Source organism: Chiroxiphia lanceolata, chromosome 4, assembly GCF_009829145.1.
Source record: "Chiroxiphia lanceolata isolate bChiLan1 chromosome 4, bChiLan1.pri, whole genome shotgun sequence".
In the NCBI taxonomy this organism is placed as follows: Eukaryota; Metazoa; Chordata; class Aves; order Passeriformes; family Pipridae; genus Chiroxiphia; species Chiroxiphia lanceolata.
In genome coordinates, this window is record NC_045640.1 from 48,770,903 (window position 1) to 48,798,842 (window position 27,940).

The window sequence follows — 27,940 nt, forward strand, 5'->3', positions numbered from 1 at the left end:
CTCCATCCTGTGTGTGTGTGTGTACACGTGTACTTAATTGCTGCCTGGGGTTAAATCGTGACTATACAGAAAATGTTCAGTGTTGGAAAGAGCTGGTTTTTGTTCCCTTCTGTATTCACCCATACCATGAAAGTATTCCAGAGTTTCCTTCAAATCATGTATAACGCTATAAAGGGCTTTAATCCTGCTGGATAACACTTTCATAGTTCTGTTTGCAAACCACAGAAAGCATTTAACTTTTTTGAGGGAGTCTTTACTTTGTGCAAGTTTTTCCTGTAGCAGAAATCCTGGATTATATTTACCTGCAAATTATACAAAATGCATTTTGCAGACCACAGCTAGCCTTCATTTTAGGGGTATCACCCCCAGAATTAACTTACATATTTATATATATTTTTTTTTGTATATATATGTAAAAAACGTAATGCTTGTCCTGGTTTTGGCTGGGATAGTTAATTTTCTTCCTAGTAGCAGATACAATGCTGTGGTTTGGATTTAGGATGAGAATATTGTTGATAACACACAGCTTCTCATACTGCCCTGCCAGGGAGGAGGCCGGAAGTGCACAAGAAGTTGGAAGGGGACACAGCCAGGACAGCTGACTCCAGTTGACCCAAGGGATATCCCACTCCATATGGAATCATGCTAAATGATAAAACTGGGGGTGGGTGGGAGGGGCAGTTGGCCAGGGAGTGGCACTGATCACTGCCTGGGGACTGGCTGGGCATACATCGGAGGGTGGTGAGCACAATCAAACTTCCTTCTTCTGACTGCAGTTCTAGTCCATCCATAATGCTTTTTCCAAAAACTACGACTTATGGTGGAGCTACTGCAACAGTCTGAGAGTGTTTCAAAACATACGTTTCAAAACACGTATAGGCACATATAACGAAAAGCTTGCATATAACGCACACCAGCCAAACGCTACCTGAGGCTTCATACATTGCAGTCAAGTTACTGGTGAGTCATCTGAACGTGGTGTCTGACGGCTCTTAGCCTCCAGCAAAACAAAGCAGAGAAAAAGTTTGTCTTGTTACGATCTGAGAAAACTGTTGGACGTGAGGAACATGGCTGATACGAGTTGAAACTGCTGAACACAAAGCTCTTACAAAGTCCTAGATTAAGGTTCTACAGCTGCTGCTTCACACAGGATTCTCTAGCATGGGCTGAGAGAGCTGGGATTAGAAATTGCAAAAAAAAAAAGAATCTGCTTGATAGGAGTCTAAATGTTACACAGTGGAAGATGCAAAACTCTTACAATAGTATCATGTTCTAACTAAAGTAAACACAAAGGCAATTTAATCAACTGTTCTATCTTGATCCAGCTGCCTACTGGCAGACTGAAGGTAACAAGTCCAAACAAGGGGAAAAATAAGCAATGGTAATTAGAAATACCCATGGCTTCTTCAAGCAAAAGGGAGACATCTTGTCTAAAACATTTACCCATGCAAGAAGCCTGTGGAAAACCAAACCAAATGGACTGGGTAAAAATGCTTAAAATCCCACTCTAAATCTGCCTGCTGTTGTGCTTGTAGCAGCAATCTCTAAGTGCGTATTCGCACACGAGTTTATCCTAGACCCTGCCTAGAAACAGGCTGGATAGAAAATTCAGATTCCCTCCACTGTACAAAACTGTAAAGCTCTCATACAGAAGAAATTTTTTTTTTTTGTCATTGGCTTTGGTTTAGAGACTTGTGTCTTATGCAACTGATCCAGCGAACAGTAAGTCCATATAATTAACTAATTGGGAATATCGGCACTTGTTAAGATACCTCGGCATTCTCTTCAGTATCTTGCACACTCCTCACGGTTCTGAAATCGTCAAAGAGAGCTGATGTAAGAATAGAGAAAATGCATTTTGAGGAGCAGGAGCTTTACAGGAAAGGAAAGCTCCCCCTAACGGGGCCTTGAGGGCAGTTTTGAAAAATCTCAACTTAGTAAATAAAGGAGCTTCTCACCACGTTTCAGAACGATGATTTTGTCTACGGCGGTGCAGTTACTCAAGGACGGCCGCTGAGGTGCCCGTCACAGGAGCGCGGGTAACGCAGGGCACACTCATAGACATCACCCTTCGGTTCTCCCGGCCGCGTCCCGCCCGACGGGCACTTCCCCCGTCACTCGCCCCGTTTCTTGCGGAGGCGGCGGCCGGAGCCAAGGGCGACAAACGCCCGCCCCCGTACGGAGGGGGGCGGGCCGACCCCGGCACGGCACGGGAAGGAAGGACACGGCTCGGCTCGGCTCGGCTCGGCTCGAGCAGCGGTTCCTTTGTCCGCGGTCATGTCGGGGCCAGAGCGGCCGGCAGGTGGGTGGGCGGCGGGGAAGGCGCGGCGGGTGGGTGTGGGCTCCGGCCGGAGCCAGCGGGATGCCGGGGTGCCTGCGAGGGGCTGGGGGGAGAGGGGTCCCACGGGCACCGTGGCGTGGCAGCGCTGCCCGGAGGGCTCTGCCGGCGCTCGTGGGGAGCGGGGCCTTCGCTCCCTTCCGTCCGGAGGAGGAAGGGAACGGGGAAGGTGGGACGCGAGGAGCCAAAGGCGGCGGCGGCGGACGAGGAAATAAACGTGCACGGAAATGGATCTGCACGTAAAGTCCAGCGCACCCCGCGGGGGGGAAAGTCCCGCCGCAGGGCGAGGGAAGGGGGAAGATCGCCGATGTGTAAGAGGAGTTCAAGGGAAGAGAGGGCAGCAAAACTGCGGGGGTTGGGTGCATACCTGATTTTTGATTCCTTTGAAGCAAGGAGAGATCTAAGACAAGTAGTCCTATTGAGAGCAATCAGCTTTTAGAACAAGGCTGTGTAAGACAAGCAGAACACTTTTCATGAATTCATGAATCATGGTAATTCAAGTAGTGTTTACTTGAATGAAGCTGCAATATGAGAGTGGCACTGAAAAGCTACAGACTAGGAACTGACTACAGAGAATCTGAATAACAGGAACACCGTATTTCCCTAGTTTCCTTCGGCCCAGGAATTCTGTTCTTCCTGTGTCTACACTACAGTATTTTCTGTTATAGTCTGATGATTATAACATTTTATGATCTGTTTTTGGGGGAGTGCCTTGCCCCTCTCTCCTTAGGTTAAGACAAAAGCATAAACCATATCTCAGTTACTTATGCAAAAATACAGTGTAAATTTAACATACAGATGCACTCTAAGATTTCTGCCTTCCTGTTATCAACACAGGCACAGGTGTTGCAGTTCTATCAACACTCATTTTTTAGCAATTCTTCATTAGTCTGACCTCCATGTTATGTTTCAAGCAAAAGAAATAGCTTTTTTTTTTGTCCATTCAGGATAGGAGTGGTAACTGAAAGACACCACAGCTGATCGATATTTGCCAGTGGGAAGCTTAAATGTAAAGAGTAACACTTAGTCCTTTGAGCCACCCCTCTACTTTCCTGTGCTGTTGTCTTCAACATTAAGCTTCTAAAGCCAAGTCCAGATTTCTGCAAGTTTATTCTGGTGTCTTTATGAACTTTTCTCCTCTATCAACACAGAGCTATGTTAGTTTTGCAAAAGACTTTAATAACATGTGAAAAACAGATATGAAAAGGTAATGTTGTATATACAAAGCAGTTTGTAAAATATATGTGTATGTGACTCCTCTTCTAATTGCAGGCCACATCCAGTTGGATAGCAGACCTATATTATCTACCAAAGGTATAGTATAGTATATAGTTTTCATAATGTGTTAGTTAGTCTCCACCAGTAGAAGTTGTGATTTTATAGCCCACTGGTTAAGTGAAAGGAATAAATATTTTGGCCTAACCATCTGCAGGTCTGTAGTTCTGCACACTCCCAAGATGTGCACATTCCCCATTGTTCCCACACAGTTACCTTTATGTCCACTGGCATTAGCTATACATACTGTTGCACTACTATTGTGACTCATGTGCTGCATCCAGCCTCTAAGAGAATGCTCAGCTTTGTATTAGCAGCATTACTAATAAAAGCAGCATTGCTAATAAAAGAAACGGTGGTGTATTTTTAAATAATATAACATTGTAACTATTTAGAGACTCTTTAAAAAAAATACAGTTAGCAAGTTAATTATATGAAATCACGATCTCTGAATTATGCCTATATAGGTACAGATGCACAGACAGATAGAAAATACGCACATCTTGACCATCTAAAATTCACACTGTGAGAGTCAGAACTTTCAGAACAGCCTCCAAAAGCTCTGGGTGCAGACAAATGCTAATGAAGCTGTTTAACTGCATGCCTACTTACCTGATGTGTAAAGGAGCTTTTGGTTCACATTAACAGCTAAACTTTAAGGCTGGATGCATAAATTCAAATTGTTTCTGTTCAATGAATGATTTTGCAGCTAAATATCACTTTTTGATCTCTAACAGATGGAAATCAGAACATCACAGAAGTAGATGCATTTGATACAAGGTAAAGTTCTGGTGGCAGACAGAGATGGCCCATGGCACTGAAATCACTGAATGCAGGGTTTTCTGATTTTTTTAAGAACATGATGGAATTATTCAATTCAACTCCACCAACTTACAGAACACGTTTCTAGTTTTAGCTACACCAGATGCAGAAGCGCCCTTATTGTGAAGGCATGTGGAAGGGACTATTAGGAGTGGACTCGTTTTATGGTAGGCAATGTGCAGAGACTGTGGGGAAAAATACCATCACAATCTAAGGAACAATTGGACAGACTAAGTAATAGAATGTAGCACAAGAATATATTCCTCTAGAAGGAGGGGAAAAGGGACCATGGGATAGCGATTCCATTGATTTTTCCTATTCCACCTTGCAACGTCTTCTAGCCCTGGAAACAGTAAACTACCTGCCTGATAACTCTATTTGCCTCAGCCATTCAGTGAATACAACTGAGCAGAGAAAGAACTATGTAGGTAACATCCTTTAATGGTCATTCACAGGATCCAGGGACCTAACTGTCCAAAATCCCTACCAGCCATGCATCTAGCCAAATCCTATGGAAGAGAAATTGCCAAAATCTGAATAAATTCTGGTACTGGCACAGGTGAAATACCATTCATAATTACAAGGCTAAAGTTTATAATCTTTGCATTTTATCATGTTAAGTACTCAAACTGCGGAGAGTGTGATAAAGCACCCAATTTCTTATACTTGTTATCCAGCCAACACTGTTGAAACCTCCAGACTTCAGTCATCCAAAATTCCTGTTCCCTGAATTCTAATGTAGTCATTACCAAAAGATGTTTCATTAAGGAGCTTCTCATAATGAAGTGGAGAAACAGAAATAGTTTATGGATAACTATAACTTTGTTGTGAAATGAAGCATTTTGCTGATGAAACTGTGATCTTTAAGTAGTGTCTGCAGGCAAATATTCTAGCCAATTTCTTCCATTAATTGCACCAAATCTGAATATTCTATAGCAGGAAAAAACCAGTAACATGGCAAAAATGGCTCTGACTAAAGCCATTCCTAGGGCAGCATGACCTGGACTGTCATTCTGTACACCTGTTCTGTCCTTGTCTATTACCAGTGGTGTCACCAGAAGTGTTTTAGTTTTCATTTTCTGCACCAATTACTGTCTTCAGAATCAGAAAGATGGTCTGCTTTGTCTCCTGAAACACAGCCGTGTCAACATTTGGAAACGATCTTCTGGATCCAAGTGTTGGCATGACTGTGGGTCCACAACCAAGTCCAGAGCATGCTGCTACACGCTTCTATATTGTGTTTTGCTCATAAACCAGTAACATTGCTGAATGCTACTCCCAAACACACAGGTACTCCATGTTTTTGTTGCTATGATATAGTCCTCTACTTAGAAGCTGGGTAGGTCATTTATTCTGTCCTCTAGAACACCTCTGTCCTTCAGCCTTCAGATTTTGTTAGCTGGTTGCTAAAAACTTAGATGAACAGTTGTATTATCATAGTTTTCATTTTCTTAGGGTAAACAATAACCTTTGTTCTCCTTTTGCAAGATACACTACTCTTAGCACCTCATCACCATCAGTTTATAGTCAATTACTTATGGTGTAGCACTTGATTTACTTAGAAGAACTTGAAGCAAACTGCAGACAGCTACAATTCCAAATAAGTACATGTGTACTATCCAATTATGCTAAAATAATATTTAGCAGAACACAACATGGAGAATTGGAGCCATGCCTAAAGTGCACTATTATATGTGTTACTGTGTTACTAACGAGACAGCCTCCTGACGAGAGAAAACACAAATAGGTTGCAGAGAAACTATTCAATCTATCTGGTGGAGTCACAGTAAACACCCAACACTTGTTTTTACTGATTCGCTTAACATGCCCAAGCTTTTAAAAAAGACCTAGCGATTTTGGGTCTTCCTAAAATATTGCACATTTTGAGGTCTTGTCTTCTGAAATTGGCTCCTCCAAACCTCTAGTGAATTAAAAATTCTTACCTTGTGGAAATACAGGAAGTTAATTCAGTTAGCCACTGACTCATTTATCAAGAATGTTTTCCATCTCTGGCAACAGGCAAACACATGATCCTGCAGTGCAGTACAAAATGAACCATCAAAGAAGAGGAACTGCATTAATCTTCAATCATGAACACTTTTTTTGGCATTTAAAAATGCCAGACAGACGTGGGACTTTGGCAGACAGAAACAATCTGAAACGCAGGTAAGAAACTTGGTTTCTCTGCTCATCCTTAAAAACCTCTAAACTTCAGAAATCATAGTCAAATAAGCAGTTACCTAAATCTTGTGTTATAAGTAGAGACCAAAAGATTTTGTAGACATAAGCATCTCTGCAGCTTTGGTACAGAAAGCTGTAATGAAAAAGCTTTAGAGCACATTCACTACATCACAGAAACTGCTGGCACAAGTGCTATGATTTCAGTGAGTCCAGAGCTTTCTTTGGGCAAAGTCTTTCAAGTAACCTGAGGTATTAGACCTGTACTTGACACTGGTTTGAGTTCAAAATCAACTTTAGTTTGTTTTTTTTTTCATAAATAATGCATAAACATGAATATTTATTCTCTGAGAGGGAAAGCAACTGACATTTAATTTGAGCAAGAATTATACTAATACTGATGTGTTTTAATAATAGTTTGACAGACCTTGGATTTGAAGTCAGAGTTTTTGATGATCTGAAAGCAGAAGATGTGCTGCAGAAAATTTATGAAGGTAGGAGACTATACATTGATTATGTCTAACTATTTGTAGCAGAATTTCCAGGTATCTTGTCTTCAATTCTCTCTATTTATCTAACTTAAAACAGTTTTTGTGCACAAGAAGTTCTTTAATATTAGGACTTAAAGGTTAGACTGCAGATTATTGCAGTGTAAGGAAAAGGTCCGTGGAAGAACTAAGGAAGTCACTAAAAGATGAAAGTACTTGCTGCTGGGAGAAGTTGTTAATATTCTTCTTTTTACATTTAGTGGCCCTTCAGCCATGTTGAATCAATGCACCTTCAAATCTGCAGTATTCTTCTATCTGAAAATAGCTTTCATTTGAAAAGGACTGATCAGGGATTAAAAATGATACAAATGTACAATGTTTTTTAAGCCTCAGGATGACTGTTTAGTCATTTTGACTATTTCAGCCTCTATGGATGACCACAGTAATGCTGACTGCTTTGTTTGTGTGTTCCTGAGTCATGGCGAGAATGATCATGTTTATGCATATAATGCCAAAATCAAAATTGAGACAATCACAGACATGTTCAGAGGAGACAAGTGCCGGAGTCTAGTAGGAAAACCAAAGATATTTATTATTCAGGTAAGATGTCTGTTTCTGAATTCAGTGGACTTAACACGGACCTGTGTCTTCCTCCAATAGAAATGTCAGTTTTCCTGATGCAGTCTTTCCACAAGGGAAATTTTTCCTTAAAGACATTTCAGACAAGGAGTCTTCTTTTTTAAGAAACCTGTATGTACACTAGTGTTAATATCATGATTATAGCTGTATTCAGTAAGTAATTTTATGAAGAGAAACACAAATTGAGCCCATGTCAGATTGACTGTCACTGTATATTTAATGGCAGAGAAGCCAGTGCCATATTTTTGGGGAAGTTCTCAGCTCAGTTCCTACTGCTCACACCTCACTAGACTGTAGAAGGCTATCAAACCTCTATCTTCATTGCTTCCTTCTAGACAAGTCTCTTTAACTGAAGCTGAGTTTGTGTTTTGTTTTTCTGTTTGGTTGTTTTCTTTTTTTGTGGACTATTTGGTTGGTTTTTGTGGTGGTAGTGATTTTTTTTTTGTTTTTTTTGTTTATGACCAATACCTGGCATCTAAGAATCAATTTACGGATTTATTGTCTCAAAAATACTTTTTGTGATAAGTGGTCAAATAAAGCCCATATGTAACCTCTTGTTTCACTCTTGGTTCACGGCCTAATGCAAGTTGGGAGGCACCTCAGAAGGTCTCTGTTCAAGCTTCTTGTTCAAAGCAAAGTCATGGGATCATGCAGGTCTTATCCAGATTACAGTTAGCAAACTCATATATGAACCTGGCCTTCAGCAGATTGTAATTCTAGTAGTTTACAGAGTAATCCTAAGTGTTATCTTTTTTGTTTTTCCAAATGAAAGCTTCCTTAGGCACAGGGCTGCTGCGATAATCAGCACATCATTAATTCATCTTTCATTAGGAGTCATGCAGGTTTCCTTTATTATTTTTAACCTGGTACCAAACATGGAAAAATATTTTCATATTTCAATTTTAAGTGATACTTGGAAACATCTATAACATATACTCATCAAAAAGCTAATTAACTTAGTTCATCAGCTGAGTTCTTTTATAGAACAACTGGCATAGCATTTACCTTTGGAAATTAGAGGAAACAGCCATATGGAACTTCATCACTGTAAAAAAGATTTTTTTTGTGTTTTCTCTTTTTAGTGGTAGTTCTTAAGTAATGCTTCTTACTTATTTTTTATCTTTTGACCATGTTCTCACCTTATGCTCCATGTGTAGCCTTCCTCCATCACTGATAATACTGGGCTCACTGACTTCTCACAAAAAAACCCTCATCTAACATATTTGAGACTGAACTAATAGCAGAAGTGTAACAGCATGTAATGATAGCTGTGCATCAGAACATTAATTCAATGCTGCCTGCTTGCCAGCAGGTCTCAGGGAGGCAATTCTTCCTCTCTACTCAGCACTAGTGAGGCTGCATCTGAAGTATTGTGTCCAGCTCTGGGTTTTCCAGTACAAGAAAAATACAGACTTAGTGAAGTGAGTCCTGCAAAAGGCCACAAAGATGATTAAGAGACTAGAGTATCTCTCATAGGAAGAGAGGCTGAGAGAGCTGGGACTGTTCAGCTTTGGAGGAGATGCCTCAGGGGAACCTTATCAATGTTATAAACATCTGGTGGGAGGGAATAAATAAGAGGGAGACAGGCTCTTTTCAGTGGTGCTCAAGTGACAGGACAAGAGGCAACCGGAATGAATTAAAACATACAAAATTCCATCTCAACACAAGAGAACACTTTTTTACTGTGAGGGTGGTCAAACACTGGAAGAAGTCACCCAGACAGATTGTGGAGTCTCCATCTCTGAAGATACTTGAAAGCTGACTGCACATTGTCCTGGATAGCCTGCTGTAGAGCAAACCTTGCTTGAGCCAGGCGGTTGGACTAGGTGATTTCAAGTCCAGTCTTAGTGATTCTGAGATCATCTCAGAGCTTTCAATGGACTTCATCACCAATATTTTAACTGATAGAGAAGTAAATGGGTCTTTATGATCCAGACTCACAGTAATGTGGAACACCTAACTGAAGTCCCCTCTAGTTAACATCAGAAGTATCACGTTAAACATAGGTGAGTTTGGCAATGGTGGAAGCCTAACAATACTTCTCACCAACAGGCATGTCGAGGTGATAAACATGATGATCCAGTTATTGCTCATGATTCAACAGACAGTAGCAACGAATCCACTGTCAATGAGACTGAAGTGGATGCAGCTGGTGTCTATACTCTGCCCGCTGGTGCTGACTTTATCATGTGCTACTCTGTAGCGCAAGGTAAGTTCTAATATTTTACATGCAATGTCTAAAACTTCATTCATTCTTCATTTTGCTGTCAAAAAAATGAGAACAGTTCCAGGTCATCTGTTTTCATGTCTGATAAGTGACACCTTGTCTGAAAGAACCTTACGTGTTAAAGGAAAAGTGAAAATAAACTATCGAGGTTGCAGTTAATTTGCCAAACAGAAACATTCTCATCAATCTTCCTGCTGAGCTGTCTGCTGGTAGCACGCATTCCCTTCTATTCCACGATTGTAGGATTCTGGTGGCTTATAACTTTCCCTGCACTGTATGGCTGTTCTCTCTTGTCCTCACTCCCGTCTGCTCTCTTGTAATGTACAGATACAGTCCTGTAAGCTACCAATCCCTGAATCACGTTCCTCTTAGCTGAGCACTATAAGTGATCTCAAAGCCATTTCCCATCTACAATTTCCAGTGAAATTACATAATTGGCAAAGTAAGATTTATACCGATTAGTAATCCCTTACAGATGGTAGGGAACAGTGACTCTCATAAATATTTTTCCAAGAGTCATCACTACTTACATTCAGATATTATTTTATGTTTCTGTTCTACATTAGGCTACTATTCTCATCGTGAGACTGTAAATGGCTCCTGGTACATTCAAGACCTGTGTGAAACGCTTCGGAAGCACGGGTCTTCCTTGGAGTTCACAGAACTTCTTACTGTCGTTAACAGGAAAGTATCTTACCGCAAAGTGGATGTGTGCAGAGACATTAATGCTATAGGAAAAAAACAGATTCCTTGTTTTGCCTCAATGTTAACTAAAAAATTGTATTTTCATCCAAAATCTAAGTAGATTGTTATTTAACAACGATGACCATTAACTACTACTTGCTGCAGAAATGAAAACACCATCTTAGTTCAGGAAGCTAATACTCTACAAGATTGTTCACAAAATCACTGGAATCAAACATTATAGTTTGTATACATAATAGATTCTAAAATCTTAAAGCAATTTTACAGCTCAGGGAATTTGGGAAAAGCTGACTGGTCCAAAACTCTAAGAAGGTGCTCAGATTTTATTGAAATTGGTATCTAGATTACTTTTTTGTAAAAAGCCTTTTGCTTGATTGCCATCTAACTATGGCACATTTTACTACTTCCAAAACATTTCTAATGTTGCATTACATTAACTTATCTTGCTCCAAGAGCACACTTTATAGGGAATAAGTTTGTAGGGTATCTTTTCAGATTTGTGGAAGCAGCATCCACATTGCAATTTTTGTGGCTTTATTGAGCTCTTTGGACATTTTTTTATTATTTTCTCTCAACACTAAAAAGGAATTTAATTCCTTGAGTACAGCTGTAGCATTAATATAGGGTTAATTAAATAGGGTTAATTAATAAAGGGTTTCTTTTTACTTGAACATCTTTTATGTTTGGGGCACAATTACAGCTTGCTGGTGCTTTAAATCCTCAGGAGAAAAGCTAGCAGTAGGCAGTAGTGAAATGAGACCTTAGCTTGACTTTGGGTAAGCTTGCCTTGTACATACCTCTACAGCTAAAGCTGCTAGACATCTCTAGGCAGCTCTGCAAAATATAACCTATGCAAACCTTCATACTTCAGACCTTGGTGTTGGATCAGCCTCTTCCTCCTCTTGGCTCTGGAGAAGATCAGCCATACTCTGTCATTGTTTACATACAAGTGATAGTCACCACAGGATTGTTACTACTGCTGCATCAGCAATTGCAGTGACACTGACTATGATACTGCCTAGAAGTGAATATTTCTTTTCTTTGGCTTTTTGGTGTTGTTTTTTTTATATATATTATTGGTACATATGCTTAACCCTGAGGGACAATGGAGAACTCAAACTGAGCAAAATGTCTTAATCCACTTTCCTGGGGATAAAATAATTGATTTACTGCCTCTGCTTTAGTTGAGTCTTCCCATATACTATGTTCCAAACCACATATGTTAAATCTTACTATGGCTACTTTTCAGCTTTACATAAATCATGAATGTTTGAATGTTTTGATAATTTTTTTCAATAAAGTGCAACATAAATGATTTTATATTAAGTTTGAGATGCCTTGTTCTTCCAGCAATATTTACTAAAAAAAGCTTACCTGTAGATCAAGTCTAACCTTCATCAGTGGTGTTACACCAACAGAGTCAATGCAAAGAGCTAGGGAAAAGGAAACAGTAGTTGCAGGAAAAGAATCCTTAATACTCAATGCAAGAAGAATTCTGTGAGCTACTGCTCATAGTACGTGGTACTAAAAAGACAGCCTTTGTTCTGTAAAGCATCTCTGTCATTTTACCAGCAGTCAGAATGCCTCCATTGTACTAATGAAATTTGAAAAATATCTTGAAGATTTTGAAAAAAAAACAAAACAAAAATAAAACAAACCAAAATCATCAAGTGACCAAGTCATTTTAATAGATATTTATTCAACTTTCAAAACTATAGTGGTCAAAAATGCCCAGTTTCAATTTCAATTAAATGTTCATATCAGCTTTGAAAGGGCAACTCCAATATATACAAAAACAGAGTTAGTCCTTGTCATTGATTTCCTGGATGGGAAGCCTCAGGTGCAGAGGTTGGCGCAGACGCCTCAGGGATTCTTCTGCCTGCCAATGCAAGGAAGAGTGAGACTTTATTATTGAAAGAGTGAGAGTTCATCCTTCTGCAGCCCTCTGTTTTCTCCTCTTTCACACATTTGTCTTCTCACAAGGCACTGGTCTTAGGCAAGAAACCAAGCGAATCAAAGGGAGGATGCTGAACATTTACAGACCTGCTGAGGTCATTCAGCCAGTGTCCAGAGAGAAGCATGAATCCTGCTGTCAACCCACTCACCCGCACCCCAAAGTATTATTTTCCTGAAATCACAATTACAAAGTTGATACTCACAGGCCACTGAAAAAGCATCACACTTTAGCTTTATGTGAAATGTGGCTCATGAAATTATACCCTGAACTATGGGTTCTGAACTAAAATTAGTTCCCATTTTCTTTTACAAGACATTGAACACAGGGCTGGCAAGATGGGATGGAAGAGTGAGAACAGAGGAGTGAGAGATCTGCTAGACTTTGTCATGAAGGCCAAAAAGTTTCTCCTATGTACACACACTTTCCATCCAGTTGCTCATATTCTGTAAAACTAAGCCTTTTACATAAGGAATAGGATTATGATGTCAAATGCTGAACTCTGCAAGACAATCTCCTTCCAAGGAAGGGAAGAGACTCTGTTACCACAGCAGTGCAGCAAAAATACTGTGTCCAGAAGCAATGCAGTTAGTCTATTAAAATGGTTAAAAAATGCAACATTAATTAGAATATGCAGAAAATAGGCTGATGAACTGACTTACTTGTTTTAAAATAAATGAATGAAGGTCTCCCTTTCTGATGATTTACTGGAGTAGTTTATATGTCAATGGCAAACACTGTATGGTTATCTGAACAGCTGAAACTGGCTGATAAACAATACACTGTTTTGAATATAAGTAGCAAACCTTGAGGTCAATTTTCTGTTAGCTAAGAGTTTACTGAGAAAGTCTTAAGCCAGAAGCTACCACATTATTCAAGGACTGTGTTTAAATACCTCTGCTAGGTCATCTTTGAGCTTGTTGTATCGTTCCACATTAAAATGCTGTTTTTTGGATTTCCGATAGAAGTAGTGGAGAAATTGCCTGTCCTTGGCATGAGGGTAAATGTAGTCCTGGTGAAGGAAGGGGGACATATATTTGGGGTTATCAAGAAAGCTGAGTAGAGGTCAGAAGATTAGAAATTCAGCCTGTTTCAGGAATATTTATCTAGTTCAACACACATCTATGTTCTGTGAAGAGGCTACACATGAAGCTATGCTCTTACAGGTCATAAGGGCTTTTTAGACACATGGTTGGAATAATTTCTATCATGTCTGAAGGAATTTTCAATTGTAATAAAGACATAGCATGATCTTCACGACTGGAGCCACCAGAGTAAATAGACACAACCTTCAAGGAGTCAGAGGAAGTTCAGGTAGTGTTTCTCACAGACTTATTTGAAAGTCTTATGGCACCAGCAGCTCTTCAAAAGAGCCAAGTAGTAATCTCTTTATCTACTCATTTAGAAAAATTAGGAATGCCTTAGCCCTTCTTAAAACGCAGTGAGAAGGAATAAACTCGCATTTAGAGCCAGCTCTTCATAAAAACAGACATGTCCCCCCTTCTCACTAAAGGAACCTAGTGTCTTACAAGGTCTATAGATCCACTGGTATTATGGAAGAAAGTCTCACAAGTCTGCATTGTGAAGCTCAGTTAAGATCTGAGCAAGCTTTTTTTCTTCTACACAATGGCTGCTTCCTGCTCCACTTCAGTTGTCCTAGATTTACCTCCATTCATTCAAAGTCACAGAAAAGCAGTCAGAGTATGAAGAGCAAAGCAATAGCTTTTTTTCAGGCACTAAATAAGGCATATTTTAGTAATGCAACTGCCAGAGTTTCAAATGGTTTGGTACCCTGTACTGTTTATACATAAACTCCAGCAAATAAAAGCTGCTGTTCAGTGATGTTCTTCTCTAAGGCAGCATTCACAAACTGTCACAGCACTTGCAGTTGCTCTCCTTTTACAGCAATGAGCAAGGTTCCATTTACTATGCAAAGTGATCCACAAATATTTTAAAGGAGAGACTTCTTTCATCACTTCTTATTCCCTAGATTATGAAATCTTACAGATAGTAGTTATGTTCAGCAGCTGGTCTGCAGTTCATGTGTAACAGCACCTGGATTGATTTTGCATCATGTAATGTTTGTATCCAGCCCCATTACGGATCAAACAGGACCTTGTCTGATGTCAAGGCTACTTACTAAATTCTATTTTCATCACAGCCCAAACATTGTGATTTTCAGAGTCAGTTTTCCTTCTTTTCAATATTCCAGACACTACAATAAAAGGACTTACTTGCTTAGTAAGAACAAAGTAGGCATAGAAAGCCATGGCAGTCCCATAAGTGATGAAGTACGTGACTGGCTCCATGATGTCCCATGAATAGACCCACCACGTGAGCCACGCCAACGCTCCCCCTTGAGTTGACATCAGAGCTAAGCCAACCCATAGAAGCCTGGAGGTCTTTGCATCTGCACTGTTTATGATTCTGGCTTTCATCTGAGGAAAAGAAATATAGCAGACATGAGCGCTCCTCTGATAAGCAGCTCGTCAACTATGTTTTCTCCTGCTGAGCTAGATCCTCTTTCAGGATTTCTTACTGATACCTCTTACTGACACCTCTTACTGACTTACCCTGCTAAGAAATAAAAAGACTGAAATCCAAGAGCAATCAGATCTTCTTGTGCACCAAGAAATCCTGCTTTTAAATTTGTCCTTCCAACTACTAGGGATCTACACCTACTGGATTTCCATTTACCATTCCAGGCAGTTCTGGGTAACACTGAAGCTGGTCCTCATAAAGCAGGAGTCTTTTTGTCCACTAGCCTAAGCCGCAGATGATGTCAACCTCACTACTGGGTTTTTCTCTCAGAACTTCTACAGCAATAGGTGACTAAATGGCCTTTGAATCTCAATACTAGCCATGCTGAGGCTTGTTCATGACAACTTTTTCTCCAGGTGTTGTGATTTCTACCCAGTGAATGTCTGAAACAGGAGGGAGAAGAACTGAATTGAAAATAATTTGAATTCCATTTGAGCTGACATTTGTTTATATAACAAACAAACCAGATACACCCTAGCCATTCATGCTGATTTTCTTCTATTACAGAGCTTATTCTTGATGAAAGGAAATGCTTTTGAGTTTAAAAAAGAAGTAACCCTACTTTCCAACCTGTTCAAGGGGCAACAGCTCTTCTTTGAGGTGATCCACTTTCTGTAACAATTCTCTCTCTTTCCTGATCTGGTGATCTTCTAAATGTAGGGCTACAAACAGTCTGTGAACCAAGGATTTGATATCTTCCATTTCAGTAGCATGCTCATTATTCAGCTTATCTGAAAGAAAATATTTGTCACATAAAACATTTCAAGAACCCACCCTTCTTCATTCTCTCCCTACCTCCAACCCCAAAAGTAGGACTACCCAAGGTAAAAAAACAAAACCAAATAGAAATACCTTTCTCCAGACAGGTTCCAGTTTTCTGAGACTTCCCATGCCTTTCACTAAAGATAATCCATTATTAAGGATTGCTCTTACCTTTTACAGGAGGTGACACACTGTACTCTGTGTTGTTGATAACAAGTTTAAAGCCATTCATCAGTAAGACCTCCATCAAGGTTGCATGAGAGACCTTGCTACCATCTGCAGAAGAAAGATTTAAGTTCTAGATCACTTACCATAAGGAGTCTTAAACATTAGCAGATAACCCTGCTAATGTTTAAGAGTTGACGTGCTACAGTTCTTCATTAATAATGTTTGGAAGGGAACTGTACTTTCAGAAAAACTGGTAACTAACACTAAACATTAAGGAGGAACACATGGCATGATTCTTGGGGCTTGATCTGTGCAGAGCCAGAAGCTGGACTTTGATGATCCTTGTGGGTCCCTTCCGATTCAGAATATTCAGTGATTCTGTGACACCAACACAGTGTACCTGAATGCTTTCTCTACTGGTATCATTCGGACTTGTCCCTACTATAAGCAGACTTGCATTTTCTTGTCTATGATTAGGACTAGAAAAGACCCATTGGTGAGGGAAGAAGAAAAAGAAGTTCTGAATAAACCAGCAACAAATTGCAACATAAGGATCTGCATTTTTGTTTCTCCACCCACACACAAGTTTGCATCTTTACTGGGGTTTTGGGCAATTAAAAGACCTTCAAAGACTTCATCTTCAGTTACAGATTTATGTCTTTACTTAAACAGGCTCTTCAAGTCAAAAGGAGCAATTCCCATCAATAGTGGTGTACAGATTTTTATTAATGGTATTTAAAATCATTCTGTTTTGCTATCAGTGACTGGAAGGCAAGAACTAGATAGCTACACTGTCCAGTAAAAGGCAGACCAGAAGCCAGAGGCATAGCTCTGGAGAACGCTTTTCTACTTCTTTTTGATGCAAAAAATTATATGAATGGTACCCCATGAATTTTACATGCAATTTTACAGCTCCTACCGAAAAGGAACTTCTGGACTCATTAGCACTAACACGTAACAGTGGATGCCAAGAGCACAGCAGGGTTCAGATGGCCCAAGAACTCCCAGAGCCCACACCACTGCTGCTGGACACATCACTGTGGTATGGGGGTTTGAAAACCCCCATGGAGCAGCTGCTCCACAGTACCTGTTTGACCTGATTTTCATTTCCCATACAAAAAAGGGGCATCTTCCCCTGTCCCTGCCAAGAGCTAAAGCAGCGGCACAAAACAGCAGCTTTACTCCCAAGATGAATAATGAACAGGGTACAAAATACCAAGACTTTTGTATGTAAATATTTGTCACAGTGCTACTTCCCCAGCTCCCCCATCATGCCCGCTACAGAAAGGCACCATAGATGATTCCACACCTCTGATTATTTATTCACCAGAGCTCTGTCCTCAGGCCCCATCTGCTGAGGCTGAGACTGCTGAGCTCTGCGAGCTACTGCACCAGCTGGCTTGCCCATCCAGTCTGTGTGGGCAAAGCAAACCCAGAAGGCTATCACTTTCAATCCAAAATATGAAATTTTAATGTGCCCATCCACACATTTCTTTTTTCTTTTACAGTGTAATAAAGCATCACAGCTCGTTAAGGTGACATTTATGAAGTGACATTTAAGCAAAAATTGCTTTTCAAAAAAAGTGCCAGACAGGCTCTTTGTTCTGGATGTGAAACGCCACCAATTTATTAACCTGTGCAACCTTTTATTAACCGAAAAGAAGTTTTGGGGAAAGGGAGGCATTTTATTTAAGAAAATTCCCCACAGGCTTTTTGCAAAGGCTACTTTCAATCCTAGACCTAAAACACAAGTGTTCCGATGTGGACAAAGGGCCATTTTTTTGTCTACTTAAGTTTTGCAGGACCAAAACCAAATCCAGAGGAAATGAAAGCAAGTCATCATACACAGCACTGATACTTTCAGTTAAGGTTAGCTTTCATTTAATGGCTAAATGGCACAGAAATGTCTGCATTAAATCAAGGCTTCATAATTTGTCTTTAATAATAAATATTTAAAATCAACTCTCAGTACTTGACCAATAGTTTCTCTTTACAGTATCAGTTTCCTAATAAATTAAACATTTAAGCTGTTCTCTAACATTACAATTGCCCAGTACTTGACAAATACAGAGCAGAGAACTGTTTGACAGTCATTATTTTAATCAAACTGGACAATGTTTCTATTCCAAAGTCAGAGGTGGACAGGTGTATGTTTAAACAGATGAGACAGGTGAAAACGACCCAAATTCCTCTTCCCTCTGGAATCTGCTGCCTGTCTGTGCCAAAAATGCTAGACTTTGTGATTCACTGCTGAATCGCATTCTTCTGTGGTATGTCAGCAAAAGCTAACTATTCCTGCTTCAGTGCAAACATCACTCACTTGTGAAGCATGTATTTCACAGAAGAATTCGATTCCACAGTAAATGACAAATACTCCTGTCCTGGATGTCTCTGCATAATAGCAGTGCCCAGAGGTTAACTGTTTGCTGGCACATGTACTGTCTCCCCCCAGTTAAGAAATCCTTTGAGGTGAAAACCTCCATTTTAAGGGGAAGGCCAGCTGCTGAAAACAGCCATTTGTTACAGTGGCTTCTGAAGATAAGAGTCTTTTAGGAAATTATCTTTTTCAAGAGAATTTTCTACTTTTGCTGCCTTACAGACCCTAAAAAAAACCCTGAAAAAACATCACAGAGTTCCTGTGTACACAAAGCTCCTGAAGCTCATGCACACACTGGGATCCACATACAACACATCTCCATTGCTCTGGAGGATATAAAAAAAATGGCTCTATGGGATATTTTCCTGTTTTACTAAATGAGCTCTCAAAAGCAGCTTCTGCTATATCTCTGGCTTCCTGATCTTCTGGGAATATCAGTCTATTTTCAGTTCCCTTAAAAGTCTCTGCAGCCCTCTGTAGTATCAACCAGAAAGAAAAGGAATGTTATGAATGCACCCAGCTATGAAACTTTCAACCAGCATTCCTTGACCCCATCCTTTCTTCTGCTTATGTGTTACCTGATGGAATATAAATCTTTCCATAGGAATGCAGCTATCCTATTTTTTTCTTTTCTTTCTCTCTAGAGGCATAAGCAGGGAAGGAGCAAAATAGATGCTTTTAGTAAGTCAAATTCAAGTCCCTATTCTACCAGATTCAGACCAAAAGGCTATATCCCAATTCTACTTTTGAGATTGAGTCCTTCTCTAGTACCAAGACAGGGGTTGCAAGACTCTTCAGAACTGCTGTGGAAAAACTACAAAGCACCGCCAAAATACAAATCATCTTGGAAATAAAATGGAAAACTAGGTGAACTAACTGGATATTAATTTTTATCAACAGGAAAACCAAAGAGACAGAACAAAAGAACACAGCAAGTAGAGCTTGAGATAATTATCTAAAGACTTGAGACAATAGGATAAATAGTATGCTACAAGGAGGAAAGAGGACATCAATGCAAAAGTATTAGCCTTTGACCCTAGCAATCCCTTTTCTTTCAACCCAAGGGCCCCAAAGCACTGTACTCCAGCTGATGAATGAAATGTCCCCAAAGACTCCAAAAGCTGCCCTTGACTATTGCACTCATTATCTGGTTGCTTAGCTCTTTCATAAGAGTTCAAGTTTGTAGTAAGGCAAACGGATTCCTTCAGCTCTAGGTAACACTGAACAACTGGCAGACATCACATTCAAGAGCCCAACAGGTTGTCTTTATGAAGGATCATGGAGGATAAGGAAGGAAAAAGGTATCAAGGAGATCAGAAGAGAGATATGCATTTAAAGACAGCATTACAAAGAGAAGCTAAACTTCTAATTTTTAATTAGCTTTTTCAAGAGGACTCAGATACTAAATTTGAAACACAATAAAACCTAGAAGCATTCAAGAGCTACCCCAACAGCAACAATGCTAAAACTGATGGAAGACTGAACTTGTGCTTCAGAGGGGAAGTCCATTTGAAAAGCAATGTGTTTATTCTGGGGAATAACAAATATAAGATACCTGTTGCAAAGACTTCTGCCCTCTCAATTCCTTTATCTTCTCTTTGCACATCCTGCAGGAACGCTCCTACAGTGGTCACCACTGGCTTAACAGTGAACTGACAGCGTTCACTTCTTGTGGGCAGCATAAGAGTTATCACAGGAAGACCATGTCTGTAATTAATAGTTACTTCTGGGGGATAAAAAAAAAAAAGAAAACTAAGTGAAAAAGTCATATTGTAGGTTGTGGTTTAATTTAAAAGCTGTTTTTAAAACACAGGATGAATTAAGGAAAATTACACAAAACATTCTAGATTTTTTAAATCAATATAGTACTTCTATTTCTGGGAGATATATATAAAACCACGTAACTAACATCATCTCACCTGACCCTCACAAAAAAAAAAAATAAAAGCTTGTCGACATCGATGGGAAGGAGGAAAACCTGCTGGGAAAGCTTACCATCAGATGGCACCAGTGTGCTGTAAGGTGCTCCTTCCCAGCCCCTCCAAGCTCCGGTGTTCCTCCAAAGCCACACCTGCAGCATGGACACAGGAGAGCTTGCTTTAGAAAGGTCAGGATGCAAGATATATCTGGTTAAAAGCAGTAACCCAGCCTGTCATGGTGATCTGCTTTTATGTGATCTGACAGAGATGTCTAGACGTCTGAAGAAAAAAACCCTCACTTAGCAGTTCTATGTAAAAAATTAAACCATCCTGATAGCACAATCATTGCCAAAAGTATTAAGGTATTACCTACAGATAAACTTTTTGTCTAGTGTGGTTTAACTAACTCAAGGAAATAAGGGAAGGGGAAGGAAAGAAAGGAAAAAAAAAAAAAATCACAGTGTTTCTGAAGGGCTTCAAGCAAATACTACAATAAAACTTCTCCTCTCCACCCAAAACAGCCATGGGTATGGTTTCAGTGGTCTGTTACTGCTCAATCATAATCACAAATAAAATGTAAGGGACCGAGGTCACTACTCTTTGCTCCATAATTATATACCATACACCAAAAGCTAGCCATTGACATTCATGCTGTTAAAATACAGCTTGCCCAAGTACAGAAGATTTTTTAAATGTTTTAAATAGGAATGGCTGTTGCTGCAACTAACACCACCACCAGCCTCTGGTGCCACACTGAAGAAGGCACATCCAGATCCAATAAGTATCCTAGATGCCCAGGGACAGGGATGACAGCAGGGTTTTGAACCTGCATAGTTGAGCTCCCAAGCTTGTCCCTTCCAGAGACACTGGTGAGAACCATCACAACACTTCAACACAGTCATATCACAACACAGAAGACAAACTGCTCTCATTAGACCCATTACTTAAAGCAGTCCAGCCACGCTGTGGAACGTGCAAAACAAAAGTCTTTGCTGCTACAGCAAATCCCCCTGCATAGGGAGGGAACAATTTTATTGCAGTGAGTCCACAAAGCAGACGTTACTGCCATAAACTAAATGTAACAGGTAGAAGGGAAATCACATCCTTGGCTAAACTGGTTACAAGGACTGATCCTCCCTCTGGTGAGCTTTATAGCTCATCTTTCTGAAGGTAAACACACTTGAGAGTCTGCAAGATAATATCCTTTGACAAGGCAGGAAAACAAAGCTACAAATGCAAGAGGCCCTGCCCATTCAGTATGCCAAACACTGCTCACCAGTTCACATGATTTATTTGTTTTTAAAGAATCACAAGCTTGACTGTTTGGGTAGGAATACAGTACTAGGTTAAATAAAAGAATCATCTGTAAAACAAATCTGTAAAATGATGCTGATGCTGCCCTAGCTTTTTACCTGGAACAAGCGCTTTTCAGGTTTTAAAGAAAATAATTCTAGGAGTTTCCAACACTTGGAAATTTGTGTGTTGTAATCTTCAGGTATCAAAGGCAGTCAGAAACCTCGACAAAATAGCAAAAAACCTAAAACACAAGTGCATTAATTCAAAGAAAGGTAGGCACTGGGAGCGCAGGAATGCTGAATGCCACTCAGGGCTAGGCCACATGCACTAACTTGTCTATTTCTTCAGCAGAGCAAGACACTTTCCCCGGAGCAGAGCAGGACTCATAGCCCAGCTCACCAGTTCTCACCCCATTTACAAGGGACACATACACCCCCAAAACATTTAGTAACACCCAGCCTAGAGCAGGGAGACAACTTTCAACGTATGATCTGCTTTTTCACAAAAGATTCTGAAACATACAGATTAGAACAGTCTGTAGTAAAACTCAATAGCTTTGAATGTAACAGCAAATGTGTTGTTTATTCAGAGGGATATACAAGGGATAATAAGAAACTAATTTTTTACAGACTCTTGATATGTAACTTTGCAATCAATATCTGGATATTGATCGTTCAACACGCCCCAGGCAATGGGGCCCCAGCCAGCCTGCATTTGAAGGTTACTTAATTTCTTTTGTTGTTAATTTGGGTATCTATTTTACTTATGGAAGAAACTATGCATTTAACAATTAATATATATTAAAATATCTAAATATATTTAATATATTAAGTTAAAAATTCTTATTAAATTGAACTACATTGATTGAAATAAGATCATTAAGGGTAATTCATTCTATTGTTCTTTAGACTTTGACATTACCATTCACGATCCACCGAAAGAATCTCTATATACTGGAGCTTTCTTTTTTCTATTTTAGATTGTCTGTTAATGCAGCCTATCCATTAAAATCATCTGCAAAGAATATGTGAAGTATCAGAAAAGCAAAAGCCACGGAGCCATGGAGTTGAACTGATTTCCAAATAATTAACTCTTTCCATATAAGCTCTAGGTTGATTAACTGGGAAGCATAAAGGGCTGGGTTAATTTTCTCCTTATGTTTCCAGATTTTAATCTCCAGTTCCAGTGAAGTTACTAAACTATTAGCTTGTGCCCTATATCCAAATCATTGTGCCCCTTCTGAGATACTTGCAATGACCCCTTATCTAAACACAGGAAAAGAAATGTTACCGAGCATCGCAGCTAGAAGGAGTACGAACTATGGGACCAAAACAATGAGACTGCCCTCACAGCAACATCAGTGAGAGCTGGAACAGGAATATGTAACCTGAACTAACTGCAGCACAACTTTAACTCTGAGATATCATAAGGAGGACAGCATACTAACTCTTTTATACGCCATTACGTGCACCTCTTGCCTAATTTGTCTAACCATGCAAAGGCTAAAGAAAGCTATTCCACATCTTTCTGCAACTTGAATGCACATGTGGCAGGACTTCTGGATAAAACACCTCCAATCCAATCACAGTTACACTCAGCAATCGAGCTGAAAGCTCATGAACAGCATTTAGCTGTGAAACCCCCTTTCTACCTCAGATATATTTGCTTCCTAACGCAAAGTGCCTGGGATCAGCAGTCAGCCACAGCACACCACATTTCTTGACTCAGTTCAAGGCATGGACTCTCCAGCAAGTGAAAATTCATGGGAATTTAAGGCATAGAGTGTTAATTGTGATAAAAATAATCCAACATATTCTGTTTTATACCAACTGGCATTTTTTAACAGAAAATATATACCCAGTTTAAAGAAGTACTTCCTCTGTTAAGGGTACCTCCGGTCTCTAACAGCAGAGAAGTTGCCACTGTTAAAGTCTGAGTGGAAATTTCAACAATCTGGTTTCCAGCACAGCTTTAGAGACTACTGTAACAGCATAGCTGAGCTGGAAAACTAAGCAGCCAGACATGAAGAGTGGGAGAGACAGGAACAGAAATACTGCATTTTTCACTTTTGACAGTGGCAAATGACTGAACCTACCTACATTGCAGTTTCTGGAGTTAGCTGTTCCAAATAAGCAATCTCTTATGATGTTGAGTGACTGTTCCTGCAAATTTCAGCTCAAATTTACTTGCTACCAGTTATGTGTAAGAAATTGATATCATTATCAGTACATGAGGTGACATGAAAGCCTCTGATCTTCCTCAGCACTACATATGTAAATGGTAACCTCATCAGGAACCATAACTTCTCTTCTGTAAAGAATGTGGGTGGAAAGAGAGAGCAAGAAATAAAAATATTTTTTATATGAAGATGTGACTTTGAAAAATCAATTCTACAAAAAGATGTCATTAGGACACTTTCTGAGAACACTGAATTATTGCCTAAGTTGGTTTATTTACTTTTGACTTGCCATACCAAAATGTTGTAACAAATCTAAATCTAAATGCAGCTAGCCAACAATCACATATTTGAAATTGTTTTCTTTGCTTATATACATCTTGGAAGGTATGGTAGTTTTCATTTTTTATTTCAACAGCAAAAATACTGTAACACTTCTTCAACATTTGAGTCCCTGTTAATTTGCATTTATTAGTAGAAAGCTGTTTACCCCAGTCAAAAAAGAGTTAGCTCAACTCTGTGTGCCCTCTTCTTGAAGTGCCATGCAATATTACAATTGAAGTATTATATTCCTCCAGCATGAGATCCTGTCAAGACTGCCTCAAGTCAAACTCAGGAGCAGCCTTCACAAAATATTATGCAGGCTGTTACTGTGAATGCTATATACTGGTCTCCAATATTCTTATTTCCTTCTCTCCAAGTTAATGATAAGAATTTGATATAGCAAAGCACAATAAGAAAATGCACTACACTCCAGTAAGCAAAGCTTTTAACCCTTAATTACACTGCAGCAAAACATATTCTAATTAAAACATATCTTGCAGTGTGCTTTTCAATAGTAATATAGTGTTACAGTCTTTCCCTTGGCAGGAGAGGAGAGGTCAGTTATCTCCTGGAGTCCTTGTCCAACACCTGGTACAGCTCCTTCCACACAGCTGCTGAAGGACTGGGGGAACAGAAGGGAGAAAAACCACAGCGGAAACTAGTAGTTGCAGTGACTAAAAATGAATTTGGGGGCCTCTCTTTCCCAGTGTCACTACATGAGCCAACATCCCCAATATCCAATATTCTCTTCATATGCTGATCTTGCCCAGTTCGTGAAGGAGAGGGCAAGACAAGTCACCTCTCTGGATGCTGCTTGCTTGTCTGGAGCAGAAGGAAAACAAGGGCAGGTATGTCTTAGCCACTGTTCAGTGAAGGCATGGACTAGAAACAGCTATGTATATTTTCTATTCTGACTTATATGTTTTTCTGCTTAGAGGTTCTTGGCATATGAATGACATTGGCTCCCATCTGATTCTTCAAGGCAAACAGATTAATTAATTATGGACTAACAGAATAAACTATCAATGGACATTGCAGAATGGTTTAAAACCAAGGAAAAGGAGGAAAAAAACCCAGGTGCTGTCACAGTCTACTTAGTTTGCAAATCTCGCACAACCCAAGATTACCAAAATCAGTATTCGGGCCAAGTTTAAAAGAAGTACACATAAGGTATTTCCCTCTTTAAAATGAGTCATTAAAGTAATTTTGGAGATATCTGCTGTTAAATTTCTGTGCTGTTTTTGTATGCAATCCCACATAATTAGGAAAATAAGACATAAGGAGCTCTAACAACCGCCTACAATCATCTTACAAGTGCCCGTTTGAGCTACAGAAACATCTTCTCTCTCATTAATTTTTCATTTGTCTTTGCTTACACTGAAAGGATTGTCATTGTTTCTACACTGGTTCCAGAACTGATTTAGATGATCATGGAACAACAGCCTCAATGCAAACAGCAGCTTCAACGTACATGCTCAGATTTAGCAATATCTGCTGGAAGCCCAACTAAAGTTAAACAAACAAAATCCCTGCAACAGACATATCACTCATTCTGCCATAACATCCTATACTAATATACCAGTTTCAGTCAGGGAAGATAATTCTGACACATGGGAGCATTCAGGATATATTTCTCTTTCCTAGGCCAAAAGAAATTTGACAGGTTATTTTACTTTTCTGAGACACAGCTTTCCTGTCTTGATATGGGCCATGTGCCTTCTCCTAGCTGTTCCACAAGGCACTGTAAGAACTGCACTGCAATATTTATATTTTAATCCTTCAGCTAATTCAAAATCTGTAATATTTTTAACCCCTTCTTCAGAACATTTAAAAAAGTAACCAGCATGTCTTTTCCAGCAAAGCAGTAGTTTCAACATGAGTATGCACGTTCCTGTGACTTTGAAGAAGCAAGAGCAATATAGCAGTCATAACTTTTCTTCAAAACTCATTTGCCTTACAGCACTGTTAAAAACTAACAAAATAAAACAGCCCAAGCAATCAAAATTTTGGTTTCCTGTGCCTGTTGTTCTTTGTGACTTTATCATCCCTGGTGATCTTTCATTTCCTGCCTCTGCTCAGGCTCCAAGAACAGCTGGCACTAGATTTAAGCAGCCAAACACTACTAATGACCAAAATGACAGCTGTGATAAGAAAAGCATCGAGGCAACTGGTCACCAAGAACCTCTTTTATGAGGGTCCAGCTGGTCAAATCCACCACTGAAGAAGGTTTTTGCTAAGGAGACTTTCACCTAGCTTCCACTGAGCAAGAGAGCATCCTCCACCTGACTTCTGCTCACTTATTCCTTTGTGCTCTCTCACCCACTCCCTGCCCAAATTCTTCCTCCTCACATGCACACCCCACTCCACTCAGCATGTGCACGTAGGGGAGAGAAAACATGTAGCCTCTGCAAGTCATGGGTAAAAGACCCTCTTTGCATTGTGTGTCACCAAGGTTATCTGACTCTCCACCAGGCTCCTGCAGATGCAGAGCTCCAAGTATCTAGGGAAGCACCAGGATTTGTATCCGTATCAGTTTTACAAGCCATAAAAACAGATGCTGAAAAGACCAACATTTAAAGCAGGCTGAAATTAAGCCTCGCCCTCCTCTATCCAAAAGCATGACTTCGGTAACAGTGATCCCTCACTGCAAAGAAGCAACACCAGAAGTGCTGAGGAGATTGGAAGGATGAACCACCAGCTGACATCATCTGCCTGCAGTGTCTTCTGGGGACTACTCAAAATATACAGATAATCCCTGCTTTCCAAAGCAAGCAGACCTCCAAACAAATGCAGGGACAGACCTAAAAACAAGACAGGTCAGCAGCAGCTTAGCCTCCAGAACGTGCCTGGAGAATTGCAAATAACACCATGCACAGTCTGTGCACCGTGCACACTCACAAAGCCTGAATATTGGCAAGGTAAGAGCATTGCGAGCACCAAATTCAGAGACATGTGCCCTTCTTGGAACAATCAAGTTATAACAAAGGTTTTGTCAGGAGAATAGAAAAGATATGCAATCTACAGTGAGAAAATGGCTCTATAAACTGCTTAATGCATTCTTCATCTTTTATTCAATTTTCAGTCATTTTTCCTAGAGTCCTTTTGCAAGTTCTTCCCAGTCTAATCTGCCCTCAGACAAGGACAGCACAGGCTGTTCCAAGAGTCTATTATAGGAGTGTATCTTTCTTATCTCAGTAAAGGTACCAATTTTAACATCCATAAAAGCAAAAGAACCAAGCTGACGCATTCTCTGCCATTTGACAGTGCAGCAATTTTCTTCCTGCTGGCAATATAAGCAGGTGAGCTTGGAAGTCAGACCAAGTTCAGTCAGACTGAAGACCAGGTTCTGTCTCACTGTCTAGACTTAGAAAAGGCATCCACATCCAAGTTTTAAGGTAGGACACTAACCTCAAGGTGTTTCACACTTGAGTTTAAACCTGGCATGAAGCACCCTGAAGTTAGGACAGACTTCAACCTCAGTCACACGTGCCTTCCAACTGAGCACCCCAAATCCACATGCACATCATAAAATGTTTTCAGTTTCTGAACTTCAGCTTTACATTGAAGTACAGCTGTAAGACCTTCCGCAGACCATGGAGCCAACCATAACTTGTCATAGGTTGTAATGCGCATCCACTTCATGGCAGGACATGATGATCTCAGAGGTCTTTTCCAACCTAAACAATACTCTGGTTCTATGAGGATGAGATTTAACAAGACCTGTCTCATGGGTTTTGATCTAGCACAGAGC

General features: G+C 39.9%; 2 protein-coding genes and 1 long non-coding RNA gene across 4 annotated transcripts in view; 1 reads left to right on the forward strand and 2 right to left on the reverse strand.

The window, feature by feature from the left end:
* Positions 1-530: 530 nt before the first annotated feature.
* On the reverse strand, positions 531-2,249 carry LOC116785521. The gene is made up of 3 exons (XR_004356572.1): positions 1,959-2,249; positions 929-997; positions 531-826 (listed from the first exon to the last, which is right to left on the reverse strand). It is a non-coding gene; the product is annotated as an uncharacterized LOC116785521 (long non-coding RNA).
* On the forward strand, positions 2,173-11,987 carry CASP6 (caspase 6). Its single transcript, XM_032685161.1, has 8 exons — positions 2,173-2,302; positions 3,611-3,652; positions 4,351-4,393; positions 6,455-6,601; positions 7,031-7,107; positions 7,526-7,701; positions 9,793-9,949; positions 10,534-11,987. The coding sequence occupies exons 1-8, from the start codon at positions 2,278-2,280 to the stop codon at positions 10,770-10,772; spliced, it is 906 nt and encodes a 301-aa protein (XP_032541052.1). The 5' UTR covers positions 2,173-2,277; the 3' UTR covers positions 10,773-11,987.
* A 351-nt stretch (positions 11,988-12,338) lies between these two features.
* The window catches only part of MCUB (mitochondrial calcium uniporter dominant negative subunit beta), a 46,309-nt gene continuing 30,707 nt past the window's right edge, over positions 12,339-27,940 (reverse strand). For both annotated transcript variants that reach the window (XM_032686875.1, XM_032686876.1), the window contains exons 2-8: positions 20,470-20,545; positions 20,030-20,200; positions 16,101-16,205; positions 15,738-15,898; positions 14,861-15,064; positions 13,522-13,638; positions 12,339-12,551 (exon numbers count right to left, since the gene is read on the reverse strand). In XM_032686875.1, the coding sequence (XP_032542766.1) occupies positions 12,474-12,551; positions 13,522-13,638; positions 14,861-15,064; positions 15,738-15,898; positions 16,101-16,205; positions 20,030-20,200; positions 20,470-20,545 (912 nt within the window). In that variant the 3' untranslated portion in view covers positions 12,339-12,473. The remainder of the gene's footprint in view (positions 12,552-13,521; positions 13,639-14,860; positions 15,065-15,737; positions 15,899-16,100; positions 16,206-20,029; positions 20,201-20,469; positions 20,546-27,940) is intronic.